General features: G+C 38.8%; 1 protein-coding gene across 4 annotated transcripts in view; it reads right to left on the reverse strand.

Annotated features, from left to right (window-relative positions):
• Nucleotides 1-6845: 6845 nt before the first annotated feature.
• Nucleotides 6846-17883, reverse strand: part of LOC133645187 (transcription factor COE1-like) — a 197558-nt gene continuing 186520 nt past the window's right edge. For 2 of the 4 annotated variants that reach the window (XM_062040047.1, XM_062040048.1), the window contains exons 13-17: nt 13968-14033; nt 13681-13852; nt 13444-13617; nt 7875-8006; nt 6846-7680 (exon numbers count right to left, since the gene is read on the reverse strand). In XM_062040047.1, the coding sequence (XP_061896031.1) occupies nt 7649-7680; nt 7875-8006; nt 13444-13617; nt 13681-13852; nt 13968-14033 (576 nt within the window). In that variant the 3' untranslated portion in view covers nt 6846-7648. The remainder of the gene's footprint in view (nt 7681-7874; nt 8007-13443; nt 13618-13680; nt 13853-13967; nt 14034-17883) is intronic. The other 2 variants (XM_062040049.1, XM_062040050.1) reach the window with 2 other exon arrangements.

Below are 17883 nucleotides of genomic sequence, written 5' to 3' on the forward strand. Positions count from 1 at the left end.
AAGGGAAATTGTTCCACACAGTAGCTCAGTTACAAAGGATGGAAAGGATAATGCAGGTATAAAGTAGACTAAAAATGTACCGCAGTAGCAATATAACATATATGTAATATTTACATATTAAATATACAGTATATAATGTATACTGATATATTATATTATATATACAATATATACCAATGAGCATGTACAGTATTACAGTATATGTAACAGCTGCAGCATAAAATAGAGAGTAGATCCAGCAGAAAATAGACATTATAAACAAAGAGAGTTTTGCATTTCCCCCATCATGCATTGCAGGGAATTTAAATGGGTGTAATATTAAATGATGTGTTGTGTTTGGACATTTTTTATAGAATCTCCACAAAGGTTGTGTTATGTGTGACCATGTTTGTTGACTTCTTGTGTTACTTTTTTTTGCGCCATGAGTGGCCGAGGTTGCTTGTATTGGGTCGCGTGTAAAAATGCTGTGCACACTTCAAAGCGCAATTCATGGTCGTTCACTTGAATTACTCGCAAGATGGCGGCAAAATTGCCGCAATTATACTGTCAGATATTTCTCGCGGGCCAAAATGAACACGCCAGAGCAGGGGTGGGCAATTAATTTTTACCGGGGACCGCATGAGCAACCCGAGCACTGCTGGAGGGCCACATCGACAATATTTCAATTAAATTTTGCTCAATATTATTTTTGATGTATACCGTAAGATAAATAATAATAATAATAATAATAATTAATAATAATAGTAATACTTCAACATAGTGTGTGTAACAGCATTCCATGACTAATATAAATAAATTAACATTAATAATAAATGACAGTAAAATAAGCACACGTATGACTGAGGAGTCATAGTGTAACTTTGTGTGGTGTTTGAGTTGTCCGACTTTTTGTGTGGCCTTAAACGCAGCAGTGGTTTAGTGCTATGCGTGTTGGTGACAGATGACAAGTTGGTTTTGGCCTGGTTTGTACGGCAGAAAATGACTAGTTTTTCGAGATAGAATTGTTTTACTCATGATTTTGGTGTGGTTATGTCCGAATATAAACAGTTTTGCTCAATAAAGTGATCGATATAATTCCTGTCCTCGAAGCATCTCGATAGACGTTACAATAATTGAACGGTGTTCAATTGAACGGTGTTGACGAACACCGTTAGGGCCGCTTGTTGTCACTGTCACTCAAAGTTGCATTGCAAAATTATATAGAATAAATATGTTTATTTTGTTTAGAATTCAGATGGGATTTGATTTGGTGCGCGGCATATATACTTGCTGCGCGCAGCAGACGCTTGCAGTGCGCAATTGCGCAGGCACGCACCTTCGAGGGGACGTTGCTTTGCAGTCCATGTCTTGTTGGAAACACGCCATTCTTCATCAACTTTTCTCTTTTTAGTGTCTCGGGTGTAAACCGTGCATCACTTGTCGCTGCATGTGCACCTTCACTCGCAGGTTACACACGGACACACGCCCATAAATAATACTTTTCAAAATAAAAGCAGCACAGTTGTATTGTGCGCACGACATAGATGTTTTTTCAACTTTATTTTGTAATTAATGATTGCAGCTGTTCACATTCACTCACAATCACGCACACGCATACGTCCACACGGAAGTAATACAAATAACGATTTTCAAAACAAAAGCAGCACCGTTGTATTGCACACTCGACATAGATACTTTTTTAAATTTATTTTGTAATTTATAATTGCGGCCGCAGAATGCCCAGGTCTGCGCCAGAGGGTGGCACTTTCCCCGCGTGTGCTAGTTTGGACACCCCCGAATGAGAACGACGTCACACTCTGATGACATCGTCGCAGTGCAGCGACATCAGCGTTCGGACCGACTGATGCAGCGGCGCGGTCCTTTTGTGCACGTCCACCACAGAAGAAGAAGAAGCTTCCAGAAGTTTGGATACGTAAACAAAACAAAGTGGTCGTCGGGAGAGTCCGTCTCTTTAAGTTCTGCTCCTTTACGGCCGTCTAATCGCTTATTTATTAGCTCCATTCGTTAGCGGCCCGTTCCGCTGTGGCCTCATTACCAGCCCGCTTCTGCCCGGGAATTCCAGGATAATTACGAGCTTCATTGTTTTAATAAGAGTCTCGCATCCCGGATTCCTCTTCACGGCTCCCAGCGGGACCGCTAGCCGGGCCGACGGCGGACAGATGGATCCCAGGTAGCGACTCGGACTTGTTAAAATCATGTCCTGTCCGCTCCTATGTGATGATGATGATGAGGATGATGACCAAGTCGTCAGTCCACGTTGAAACAAAAAACACTCCTTAGGACATTTGTAGAGATCAACAGCCATACAGGTCACACTGAGGGTGGCCGTATCAACAACTTTAACACTGTTACAAATATGCGCCACACTGTGAATCCACACCAAACAAGAATGACAAACACATTTCGGGAGAACATCCGCACCGTAACACAACATAAACACAACAGAACAAATACCCAGAACCCCTTGCAGCACTAACTCTTCCGGGACGCTACAATATACACCCTCACTACCACCAAACCACCCCCCCCTGGCAAGTATGTAGAGATGATAAATAAGTATTAATATATAAATATAGTACTTATTTATGTATTAATATATCAATATAGTACTTATTTATGGATTAATATACCAATATAGTAATTATTTATGTATTAATATACCAATAGAGTACTTATTTATGTATTAATATACCAATATAGTACTTATTTATGTATTAATATATAAATATAGTACAAATGTATGTATTATTATACCAATATAGTACTTATGTATTAATATACCAATATAGTACTTATTTATGTATTAATATACCTATATAGTACTTATTTATGTATTAATACATCAATATAGTACTTATTTATGTAGTAATATACCAATATAGTACTTATGTATGTATTAATATACCAATATAGTACTTATTTATGTATTAATATATAAATATAGTACACATTTATGTAATATTATAACAATATAGTACTTATTTATGTATTAATATACCAATAGAGTACTCATGTATGTATTAATATACCAATATAGTACTTATTTATGTATTAATATATAAAGATAGTACAAATGTATGTATTATTATACCAATATAGTACTTATTTATGTATTAATATACCAATATAGTACTTATTTATGTATTAATATACCTATATAGTACTTATTTATGTATTAATATATAAATATAGTACTTATTTATGTATTGTTATATCAATATAGTACTTGTTTATGTATTAATATACCTATATAGTACTTATGTATGTATTAATATACCAATATAGTACTTATTTATGTATTAATATACAATATAGTACTTATTTATGTATTATTATATCAATATAGTACTTATTTATGTAGTAATATATCAATATAGTACATAATTACGTAATAATATATAAATATAGTACTTATGTATGTATTAATATACCAATATAGTACTTACTTATGTATTAATATATCAATATAGTACTTATTTATTTAATAATATACAATATAGTACATAATTACGTAATAATATATAAATATAGTACTTATGTATGTATTAGTATACCAATATAGTACTTACTTATGTATTATTATATCAACATAGTACTTATTTATGTAGTAATATATCAATATAGTACATAATTACGTAATAATATATAAATATAGTACTTATGTATGTATTAATATACCAATATAGTACTTACTTATGTATTAATATATCAATATAGTACTTATTTATTTATTAATATACAATATAGTACATCATTACGTAATAATATATAAATATAGTACTTATGTATGTATTAATATACCAATATAGTACTTACTTATGTATTATTATATCAATATAGTACTTACTTATGTAGTAATATATCAATATAGTACATAATTACGTAATAATATATAAATATAGTACTTATGTATGTATTAGTATACCAATATAGTACTTATGTATGTATTAATATACCAATATAGTACTTACTTATGTATTAATATATCAATATAGTACTTATGTATGTATTAATATACAATATGGCACTTTTTTCCATAACTGGAGTTGATTTATTTTGGAAAACCTTGTTCCATTGTTTAATGCATCCAGCGGGGCATCACAACAAAATTAGGCATAATAATGTGTTCATTCCACGACTGTATATATCGTATCGGTTGATATCGGAATCGGTAATTAAGAGTTGGACAATATCGGAATATCGGATATCGGCAAAAAAAGCCATTATCGGACATCTCTAGACATTTGTAAACTGGTTCTGATCGGAGTCTGCTAGAAGCTTTAAAAAGCAACATGCTAACACTTTTAGCACACGTGAATGGGATTTGCAATGCAGCTGTTTAGCGTAGCAGCTAGCGTCTGTCACTTCCTGTCTGCTCCAAAGCAAACCACGTTGACGCGTCATGTGACCACCATTTCCTGTCCTTGGCTCTGCTGTCCCACAATGCACTTGTGACCCCACCCCCGTCCTCCAGAGACGTCGCAGGATTCGGCCCTGGTAGCCTAAATGCTACATAACGCTAACTGCTCACAACACTGAAGACCAGGACTGGACCAGATCAGTGATCCAGACCGAGGAAGTGGACCGGACCAGAGAAGTGGACCACAAGGTTCTTCATGACTTTGACTTCCTGGAGTCCACGTGCTTGCGGTCTGTTTCCTTGGTTTTTTTTTTTTTTTGGGCGTCGTAAATCTGTCGTCGTCCATGAGCGTCCGAGATAGCGACCCACTACGGTCCAGAACACCTCGCTGGGCTCTGGGCCGGCGCCAGACTGAGTTCTGCTGAGGCCATTACTGGTGTTGGTTACATCCCCCCCAAACATGCTGGATCCATTTGGGCTGCGAGCGAGCGACTAATTTATGAACGCTGCTCCTGGCCGCCACCATGATGGCCTCCAGCTGCAGGTGGACCTCGGTGGACTGTGAAGACCAGGACTAACAAGAACACACTAAGAGTCCAAATGAGGTCAGAACATGCAAAACTCTTTACAACCTCAAATGTTGGCGGTCTCCAATAAACCTCTGAAGAAAGTCCCAGGTCTCAGCACCATAACTCATTATCAGGTCCCCAAGATCAGGTCTCAGGACCATCTCTTAGGATCAGGTCTCAGAACCATGTCTTAAGATTTGGGATAAAGTCGAGGTATCAGGTCTTAGAAGGTCTCAACATTGTTATATATATCTATATATATATATCTATATATACTGTATGTATATATAGATATAATATATAGATATATATACACATAAATATAAATTTACGGTATATATGTATGTATATATACATATAAACATATATACGTACATATATGCATATTTATTTACACATGTATACATATGTGTACATATATACATTTATACTTTTGTATAAGCGTGTATATATAAATATATGTATATATATATATATATATATATATATATATATATATATATATATATATATATATATATATACATACACATATATACGTATATATGTACATATTTATTTACACATGTATATGTGTACATATATAAATGTATATATACATAATTTATTTACACATATGTATTTATATGTTTATATAAGTGTATGTATATATATATATGTACATATATATACATAAACAGCTTGTTGATGGCTACCAAAAGTGCCTTATTGCAGTGAAACTTGCCAAGGGACATGTAAGAGTTGTAGCAATGATTGGAAACTCAAGACAGCCATGACATTATGTTCTTTACAAGTGTATGTAAAGTTTTGATCGCGACTGTATGTATATATATATATATATATATATATATATATATATATATATATATATATATATGTGTGTGTGCGTGTATATATGTATGTGTACATATATAAATGTATATACACTGTATGTGTGTATATATAAATATATGTATATATACATATGTATATACAGTATATGTACATATATACATATCTATTTAAACATGTGTATAATATATGTATACATATATATAAATGTGTATGTATAAATATATATATACACATATTCATTGTACATTTATATATGTGTGTATATATAAATATATGTATACATATACACATATATATGTATATACATATTTATTTACACGTGTGTATATATGTATACATATTTACATGTATATGTGTATATATAAATATATGTATGTATACACATATTTATTTACACATATGTACACTGTATATATATGTGTACATATATAAATGTATATATGTGTATATATAAATGTGTTTATATATACACATATTTATTTACACATATGTATATATATGTGTACATATATACAATTATATGTGTGTATATATAAATATATATATACATATACACATATATATGTATATATACATATTTATTTAGACATATGTACATACAGTATGTGTATATATATGTATACATATATACATGTGTTACGTGTATGTATAAAGATATGTATATATATATATACACACATATATATTTTTATTTACACATGTAAATATGTGTACATATATAGTTATATGTGTATATATAAATATATGTATATATATACATATACACATATTTATTTACACATATATACATTTATATGTGTGTATATATAAATATATACATATTTATTTACACATATGTATATGTATATATATATGTGCGTGTGTGTACTGTATACATTTGTATACATACTGTACATTTAGACACATATAGACATCAATATGTGTAGGGATATATAGTTATATAGAAACGTGCATAGATGATGGATATGAGTACAGATATGTTGCTATGTAGATAAGTATATAGATGCTAAATATAGATATGTATATATAAATAAGTATACAAGCATATAGATGAATATATATAGATAGACAAGTGAGAGAAGTCAGGTGATGTCATCTTTATTGAAGTTTCTGTACAAAAAGCACGTCATTATCACAGGAAACAAACAAACATGCACACGTATGTACACAGGAAGTGGTCAACTTTGTGCTTTCATAAACTTTTTCTTTTTTGTCACACAAAGAAAAAAACGTTGAAAAACAAACAGGAAGTTCAACGCTCACTTCCTGAAATCCACCTTTTCCTGCAGCCGTCTTCTTTATTTCCCGTATATATATTTCATATATCTGTTATTTGCTGCATTGCACCGGCAGGACGTGTTCACGGCGGGACCTCGTACAAAAGTCGCCTCGCCAAAGTCGAGGAAAAAGAGAAAAAACGTTAAAAAGTGGGACGGTGGCGTCCAGTGGGGGGCGCTGTGATGACCAGGAGGAGACCAGGACGTCCTGGCCGATGATGTCAGGACTTTTTATTTTGAATTGTTTTTTTTTTTACAAAAAGTCGATTTTTGTACAATCATAAAAGACGAGGAGGTGTTTGCAAACATCGAATGCGGATTATAAACACTTAGAAAAGAAGCACGAGAAGAAGAAGAAGAAGAAGAAGAAGAAGAAGAAGAAGAAGAAAAGGATTCCAGTTTTCCCGGCTGGGATGGAGGGAACTTCCTGTTCCTCCGGACGCCGCCGAAGAAGACGCCGGAAGACAGAAAAGGGTTGGAAACGGTGGTGGTGTGGAGGAGAAGGTTCCAGATTTTTCCACGTCTTCCATCGTGATGAAGAACACCCCTAGCCCCCCTTAATTGGTGTTACTACTCGCATCCATCCGGTTGGAAGGGGCGGAGTCTGCTCACATGGGAGGGACGATGAGACCGGCCATGGCTGCAAGGACACAAACACAAAGAGTCACCGTCGGCACGACAACCACGCCGCCGCCATCGCCGCCGCCGAAGACTCCCGCAGCCTGGACCGACTACCTCGAAAGTTATGGATCAACTTTGACCTCGCCGTGCATTGGTGGGGGGTGGGGGTGGGGGGGGGGGGGGGCAAGGGGGAGGGGCGGGCGCTATGCTCACCCTGCAGGCTGCCGCCATTGGAGGAGGAGGTGCAGGCGGGGGGCGGCGAGGTCTGTGGCCGCACGACGGGGGCGAAGGCGCTCTTCTGTTTGACTGCGGAGACCATATGGACAGGAGAGAATGAGTAAGGGCCTACGGGAGAGGAGGAAGAAGACGGTGAGGAAGGACCACGGGACGCAGGGACCGAGCGAGTGGCGGGAGGATGAGGAGGATGGGGGGAGGGGGGGGGGGAGGGGAAGGATGGCTCCCTGACGTCCCACAAAGTTGATCCATAACTCCGACGGGAGGCCACCGTGGCGGCTCTCTCACCGCGGTTAGCCGGGCCCCCGACGCTAACCGGGTGTTGTTGACGTGAAGGATGGCGTGACGATGTTAGTGGGGTGAGGGGAGGAGGAGGGGTGGGGCTAATGGGAGGGAGGAGTCAAGGCACGCCCCTGTAATCGACTGGACGACCAATCACAGAGCAGGCTGAGGCGTGTCTTACGTACTTCCACTTCAACCTTTGGGGCGCACTCAATGGAGTTGGTGCAATTCTCCCAAAAATGGAGAGAAGAAGAAGCGCTGAAGGGTCAGTGCGCCCCAGTCACTAAGTACACAGTGGATCCCAGCCACTAAGTACACAGTGGACACCAGTCACTAAGTACACAGTGGACACCAGTCACTAAGTACACAGTGGACACCAGTCACTAAGTACACAGTGGACACCAGCCACTAAGTACACAGTGGACACCAGCCACTAAGTACACAGTGGACACCAGTCACTAAGTACACAGTGGACACCAGCCACTAAGTACACAGTGGACACCAGCCACTAAGTACACAGTGGACACCAGTCACTAAGTACACAGTGGACACCAGCCACTAAGTACACAGTGGACACCAGCCACTAAGTACACAGTGGACACCAGCCACTAAGTACACAGTGGACACCAGTCACTAAGTACACAGTGGACACTAGTCACTAAGTACACAGTGGACACCAGCCACTAAGTACACAGTGGACACCAGCCACTAAGTACACAGTGGACACCAGTCACTAAGTACACAGTGGACACCAGTCACTAAGTACACAGTGGACACCAGTCACTAAGTACACAGTGGACACCAGTCACTAAGTACACAGTGGACACCAGCCACTAAGTACACAGTGGACACCAGTCACTAAGTACACAGTGGACACCAGTCACTAAGTACACAGTGGACACCAGTCACTAAGTACACAGTGGACACCAGCCATTAAGTACACAGTGGACACCAGTCACTAAGTACACAGTGGACACCAGTCACTAAGTACACAGTGGACACCAGCCACTAAGTACACAGTGGACACCAGTCACTAAGTACACAGTGGACACCAGCCACTAAGTACACAGTGGACACCAGCCATTAAGTACACAGTGGACACCAGTCACTAAGTACACAGATGACAGTCACTAAGTACACAGTGGACACCAGCCACTAAGTACACAGTGGACACCAGCCACTAAGTACACAGTGGACACCAGTCACTAAGTACACAGTGGACACTAGTCACTAAGTACACAGTGGACACCAGCCACTAAGTACACAGTGGACACCAGTCACTAAGTACACAGTGGACACCAGTCACTAAGTACACAGTGGACACCAGTCACTAAGTACACAGTGGACACCAGTCACTAAGTACACAGTGGACACCAGCCACTAAGTACACAGTGGACACCAGTCACTAAGTACACAGTGGACACCAGTCACTAAGTACACAGTGGACACCAGTCACTAAGTACACAGTGGACACCAGCCATTAAGTACACAGTGGACACCAGTCACTAAGTACACAGTGGACACCAGTCACTAAGTACACAGTGGACACCAGCCACTAAGTACACAGTGGACACCAGTCACTAAGTACACAGTGGACACCAGCCACTAAGTACACAGTGGACACCAGCCATTAAGTACACAGTGGACACCAGTCACTAAGTACACAGATGACAGTCACTAAGTACACAGTGGACACCAGCCACTAAGTACACAGTGGACACCAGTCACTAAGTACACAGTGGACACCAGTCACTATGTACACAGTGGACACCAGTCACTAAGTACACAGTGGACACCAGTCACTAAGTACACAGTGGACACCAGTCACTAAGTACACAGTGGACACCAGTCACTAAGTACACAGTGGACACCAGCCACTAAGTACACAGTGCGCCCCAGTCACTAAATACACAGTGGACACCAGCCACTAAGTACACAGTGGACACCAGTCACTAAGTACACAGTGGACACCAGTCACTATGTACACAGTGGACACCAGTCACTAAGTACACAGTGGACACCAGTCACTAAGTACACAGTGGACACCAGTCACTAAGTACACAGTGGACACCAGTCACTAAGTACACAGTGGACACCAGTCACTAAGTACACAGTGGACACCAGCCACTAAGTACACAGTGCGCCCCAGTCACTAAATACACAGTGGACACCAGTCACTAAGTACACAGTGGACACCAGTCACTAAGTACACAGTGGACACCAGTCACTAAGTACACAGTGGACACCAGTCACTAAGTACACAGTGGACACCAGCCACTAAGTACACAGTGCGCCCCAGTCACTAAATACACAGTGGACACCAGCCACTAAGTACACAGTGGACACCAGTCACTAAGTACACAGTGGACACCAGTCACTATGTACACAGTGGACACCAGTCACTAAGTACACAGTGGACACCAGTCACTAAGTACACAGTGGACACCAGTCACTAAGTACACAGTGGACACCAGTCACTAAGTACACAGTGGACACCAGTCACTAAGTACACGGTGGACACCAGCCACTAAGTACACAGTGCGCCCCAGTCACTAAATACACAGTGGACACCAGCCACTAAGTACACAGTGGACACCAGTCACTAAGTACACAGTGGACACCAGCCACTAAGTACACAGTGCGCCCCAGTCACTAAATACACAGTGGACACCAGCCACTAAGTACACAGTGGACACCAGTCACTAAGTACACAGTGGACACCAGCCACTAAGTACACAGTGCGCCCCAGTCACTAAGTACACAGTGGACACCAGTCACTATGTACACAGTGGACACCAGTCACTATGTACACAGTGGACACCAGTCACTAAGTACACAGTGGACACCAGCCACTAAGTACACAGTGGACACCAGTCACTAAGTACACAGTGGACACCAGCCACTAAGTACACAGTGGACACCAGTCACTAAGTACACAGATGACAGTCACTAAGTACACAGTGGACACCAGTCACTAAGTACACAGTGGACACCAGCCATTAAGTACACAGTGGACACCAGTCACTAAGTACACAGATGACAGTCACTAAGTACACAGTGGACACCAGTCACTAAGTACACAGTGGACACCAGTCACTATGTACACAGTGGACACCAGTCACTATGTACACAGGGGACACCAGTCACTATGTACACAGTGGACACCAGCCACTAAGTACACAGTGGACACCAGGGGGCCCCCCAGACTCTTCCCACTGAGGGCCACAGACTCACCAGTCAAAGGTGGCGGGGGCCATGTTCAAAACCGGAACATTAGGTAGATTTGTTTTCAAAAGAACGAGAAAATGCTATTTTGCTAGACATTTGATGTGAATGCTGAAGAGACCAAGCCAGATGGAAATGCTAACAGTTAGCCAGATGGTGTCAAGTACCAAAATCAGCTGCAAAAGCAGGAATGCTTAACATGCTAACAATAGCATGCTTACAGTTAGCATTAGTGAAATACAAAAATATATGACACTGAGGTGTATATTTGTTAAATTAGCTAAAAAAAAAAAAGCTATCATGCTAACCATATTATGCTAACATGTTAAAAATGAGCATTCTTACTGTTTGAATTAGTGAAATTAAAAAATATATGACACTGAGGTGTATACTTGTTAAATTAGCTAAAAAGCTAGCATGATGACAGTATTATGCTAACAATAGCATGCTTATTTTTGCATTAGTGAAATACAAACATATATGACACTGAGATATATACCTAGTAAATTAGCTAAAAAAGCAAGCATGCTAAACGTATTATGCTAACATGCTAACAATACAATACCATGCTTGCTGTTTCATTAGAGAAATACAAAAATATATGACACTGAGGTGTATACTTGTTGAATTAGCTAAAAAAAAGTTAGCATGCTAACCATATTATGCTAACATGTTAAAAATGACACTGAGGTGTATACTTGTTAAATTAGCTAAAAAAGCTAGCATGATGACAGTATTATGCTAACAATAGCATGCTTATTTTTGCATTAGTGAAATACAAACATATATGACACTGAGATATATACCTAGTAAATTAGCTAAAAAAAAGTTAGCATGCTAACAGTATTATGCTAAAATGCTAACAATACCATGCTTACTGTTTGCATTAGAGAAATGCAAAAATATATGACACAGATATATACCTAGTAAAGTAGCTAAAAAAGCTAGCATGCTAACAGTACTATGCTAACATTCCAACAGTTGCGTGCTTACAGTTAGCATTGATGAAATACCAAAATATTTGACACTGTGCATACCTGGTAAATTAGCTAAAAAAGGCTACATAAACATGCTAACAATAACATGCTTACAGTTAGCATTAGTGAAATACAGAAATAAATGACACTGAGGTGTATATTATATACCGGTTAAATTAGCTAAAAAAGCTAGCATGCTAACAATAGCATGCTTGCAGTTAGCATTAGGGAAATGAATACCTGGTAAATTAGCTAAAATAACTAGCATGCTAACAATAGCATGCTTACAGTTAGCATTAGGGAAATGAATACCTGGTAAATTAGCTAAAAAAACTAGCATGCTAACAATAGCATGTTTACAGTTAGCATTAGGGAAATTAATACCTGGTAAATTAGCTAAAAAAAACTAGCATGTTAACAATAGCATGCTTACAGTTAGCATTAGGGAAATGAATACCTGGTAAATTAGCTAAAAAAGGTGAGCATGCTAAAATGCTAACTGTAACATGTGTCAAGTACCACAGTCACTCTGAGGTGTGCACCTGAAAAAATGTGCTTCAGATCCTAAAGTTAGCATGCTAGTATGATGCTACAAAATAAGCTTAAAAAAGCAAAGTTAGCATGCTAGCATACCTGCAAAAGTGGCAAAGGAGCTAGCATGCTAATATTAGAATGCACTTAGGAGGCCCCCTGGTGTACTCAGTGTACTTGCTGAAGTGCACTGATGGAAGTACTCTGTTTGGTGTACTCAGTGTACTTTCTGAAGTGCACTGATGGAAGTGCTCTGTCTGGTGTACTCAGTGTACTTGTTGAAGTGCACTGATGGAAGTGTTCCGTCTGGTGTACTCAGTGTACTTGCTGAAGTGCACTGATGGAAGTACAAACCCCGTTTCCATATGAGTTGGGAAATTGTGTTAGATGTAAATATAAACGGAATACAATGATTTGCAAATCATTTTATTCCGTTTGTATTCTGTCTGCTGAGGCTTGCCCATCGTAGTTTTGTCCCCGCCCTTTTTTTTTAGACTCCCCCCCCCCACGGCGAGCTCCCGCCCGGGACTCACTTGCATAAGCGGAGTTGGCGCCGGAGCCGTTGAGGAAGCCGGGCGAGCCGGGCACGGCCAGGTTGCCCATGGCGGCGGCGCCGTAGCCGTTGATGGAGGAGTAGTTGGCCTGCTGCGGCGTGGAGCTGGTCACGTAACCACGAGGAGACACGCTGCTGGAGTTACGGGAATAACCTGCGGGGAGAGGACGCACGTCAGCCTCGCCACAGGCCCCTCCCACAATGACAGCTAGGTCACCTTGGTCGGCCTGCGAGGCCTCGGAGATGTTGACGGCCAGCTGGCTGCTGAAGGAGTTGACGGCCATCATGCCCGAGTGGGCGGAGCCTCCCAGGGAGGGCAGCTGATTGTGAGAGCGCGGCACGCTGTAGAGAGCCTCCGTCAGGTCCGCCGCTCGCTTCAAGATCATCTCCTGTGCGGTGGAAACACTTCCTGAGTGAGTACCTGACGCCAGGTCACCTGCCGGGGTCACAGGTCACCTGCCGGGGTCACAGGTCACCTGCCGGGGTCACAGGTCACACACTCACCTGGTTGTTGTGAGGCATCCCGTACAGCGCCTCCACCAGGTCGGCCGCGCGCTTCAACAGCACTTCCTGCAACACAGTCACGTGACACTCTGACCACGCCCACTTTTTTGTTTGTACTCAACTACAGCTTCTGTCCAATTAGAGAGGAGCTGTCCACCAATCACGTACTTTCACACTTAGAACACACAAGGTAGAACACACAAAGCAGAACACACAAGGTAGAACACACAAGGTAGAACACACAAGGTAACACAAGGTAGATTATTTTAAATAGAACATAAGGTACAACACAAAGTAGCACACACAAAGTAAACACACTACATAGAACAAACAATGTAGATTATTTTAAATACAACATATAGGATAGAACACACAAAAGTAGAACACACAATGTAGAACATTTTAAATAGAACATAAGGAAGAACACACAATGTAGAACAAACAAGGTAGAATACACAATGTAGAACACACTGTGTAGAACAAACAAGGTAGAACACACAATGTAGAACACACAATGTAGAACAAACAAGGTAGAACACACAAAGTAGTACAAACAAGGTGGAATATTTGAAATAGAACATATGAAGTAGTACACACGACAGTAGGACACACAAAGTAAGTAAAACATATTAGGTAGAACAAACAGTAGAACATAATAAGTAGATCATATAAAGTATAACACACACAAAGTAAACACACAATGTAAAACATATGAAGTAGAACACACAAAGTAAAACATATGAAGTAGAACATTAAGGAGTACATATGAAGTACAACATATGAAGTAGAACATATGAAGTAGAACACACAAAGTAAAACATATTAAGTAGAACATATGAAGTAGAACACACAACATAAAACATATGAAGTAGAACATTAAGTAGTACATATGAAGTAGAACATATGAAGTAGACACACACAGTAAAACATATGAAGTAGAACACACAAAGTAAAGCATGTGAAGTAGAACATAAAGTAGTACATATGAAGTAGAACATATGAAGTAGAACACACAAAGTAAAACATATGAAGTAGAACATAAAGTAGTATGTATGAAGTAGAACATATGAAGTAGAACACACAAAGTAAAACATATGAAGTAGAACATAAAGTAGAACACACAAGTAAAACATGTGAAGTAGAACATAAAGTAGTACATATGAAGTAGAACATATGAAGTAGAACACAAAGTAAAACATATGAAGTAGAACATAAAGTAGTACATATGAAGTAGAACATATGAAGTAGAACACACAAAGTAAAACATATGAAGTAGAACATAAAGTAGTACATATGAAGTAGAACATATGAAGTAGAACACACAAAGTAAAACATATGAAGTAGAACATAAAGTAGAACACACAAAGTAAAACATGTGAAGTAGAACATAAAGTAGTACATATGAAGTAGAACATATGAAGTAGAACACAAAGTAAAACATATGAAGTAGAACATAAAGTAGTACATATGAAGTAGAACATATGAAGTAGAACACACAAAGTAAAACATATGAAGTAGAACATAAAGTAGTACATATGAAGTAGAACATATGAAGTAGAACACACAAAGTAAAACATATGAAGTAGAACATAAAGTAGTACATATGAAGTAGAACATATGAAGTAGAACACAGAAAGTAAAACATGTGAAGTAGAACATAAAGTAGTACATATGAAGTAGAACATATGAAGTAGAACACACAAAGTAAAACATATGAAGTAGAACATAAAGTAGAACACACAAGTAAAACATGTGAAGTAGAACATAAAGTAGTACATATGAAGTAGAACATATGAAGTAGAACACAAAGTAAAACATATGAAGTAGAACATAAAGTAGTACATATGAAGTAGAACACACAAAGTAAAACATATGAAGTAGAACATAAAGTAGTACATATGAAGTAGAACATATGAAGTAGAACACACAAAGTAAAACATATGAAGTAGAACATAAAGTAGAACACACAAAGTAAAACATGTGAAGTAGAACATAAAGTAGAACATATGAAGTAGAACACAAAGTAAAACATATGAAGTAGAACATAAAGTAGTACATATGAAGTAGAACATATGAAGTAGAACACACAAAGTAAAACATATGAAGTAGAACATATGAAGTAGAACACAGAAAGTAAAACATGTGAAGTAGAACATAAAGTAGTACATATGAAGTAGAACATAGGAAGTAGAACACACAAAGTAAAACATGTGAAGTAGAACATAAAGTAGTACATATGAAGTAGAACATATGAAGTAGAACACACAAAGTAAAACATGTGAAGTAGAACATAAAGTAGTACATATGAAGTAGAACATATGAAGTAGAACACACAAAGTAAAACAGATTAAGTAGAACATTAAGTAGTACATATGAAGTAGAACATATGAAGTAGAACATTAAGTAGTACATATGAAGTAGAACATATGAAGTAGAACACACAAAGTAAAACATATTAAGTAGAAAATAAAGCAGAACATATGAAGTAGAACACACGAAGTAAAACATATTAAGTAGAAAATAAAGTAGAACATATGAAGTAGAACACACGAAGTAAAACATATGAAGTAGAACACACAAGGTAGAACACAAAGTAAACACATACAGTAGAACATATGAAGTAGAACATCTACAGTACAACACACAAGGTAGAACATATGAAGTAGAACACACAAAGTAAACACACAGAGTAGAACGTATTACAAAGCCCGTTTCCATATGAGTTGGGAAATTGTGTTAGATGTAAATATAAACGGAATACAATGATTTGCAAATCCTTTTCAACCCATATTCAGTTGAATGCACTACAAAGACAACATATTTGATTTTCAAACTCATAAACTTTATTTTTTTTTGCAAATAATAATTAACTTAGAATTTCATGGCTGCAACACGTGCCAAAGTAGTTGGGAAAGAGCATGTTCACCACTGTGTTACATGGCCTTTCCTTTTAACAACACTCGATAAACGATTGGGAACTGAGGAAACTAATTGTTGAAGTTTTGAAAATGGAATTCTTTCCCATTCTTGTTTTATGTAGAGCTTCAGTCGTTCAACAGTCCGGGGTCTCCGCTGTCGTATTTTAGGCTTCATAATGCGCCACACATTTTCAATGGGAGACAGGTCTGGACTGCAGGCGGGCCAGGAAAGTACCCGCACTCTTTTTTTACGTAGCCACGCTGTTGTAACACGTGCTGAATGTGCCTTGGCATTGTCTTGCTGAAATAAGCAGGGGCGTCCATGAAAAAGACGGCACTTAGATGGCAGCATATGTTGTTCCAAAACCTGTATGTACCTTTCAGCATTAATGGTGCCTTCACAGATGTGTAAGTTACCCATGTCTTGGGCACTAATGCACCCCCATACTATCACACATGCTGGCTTTTCAACTTTGCGTCGATAACAGTCTGGATGATTCGCTTCCTCTTTGGTCCGGATGACACGATGTCGAATATTTCCAAAAACAATTTGAAATGTGGACTCGTCAGACCACAGAACACTTTTCCACTGTGCATGAGTCCATTTTAGATGATCTCGGGCCCAGAGAAGCCGGCGGCGTTTCTGGGTGTTGTTGATAAATGGCTTTCGCTTTGCATAGTAGAGCTTTAACTTGCACTTACAGATGTAGCGACCAACTGTATTTAGTGACAGTGGTTTTCTGAAGTGTTCCTGAGCCCATGTGGTGATATCCTTTACACACTGATGTCGGTTTTTGATACAGTGCCGTCTGAGGGATCGAAGGTCACGGTCATTCAATGTTGGTTTCCGGCCATGCCGCTTACGTGGAGTGATTTCTCCAGATTCTCTGAACCTTTTGATGACATTATGGACCGCAGATGTTGAAATCCCTAAAGTTCTTGCAATTGCACTTTGAGAAACGTTGTTCTTAAACTGTTTGACTATTTGCTCACGCAGT

Source organism: Entelurus aequoreus, linkage group LG28 (assembly GCF_033978785.1).
Source record: "Entelurus aequoreus isolate RoL-2023_Sb linkage group LG28, RoL_Eaeq_v1.1, whole genome shotgun sequence".
Lineage (NCBI taxonomy): Eukaryota > Metazoa > Chordata > Actinopteri > Syngnathiformes > Syngnathidae > Entelurus > Entelurus aequoreus.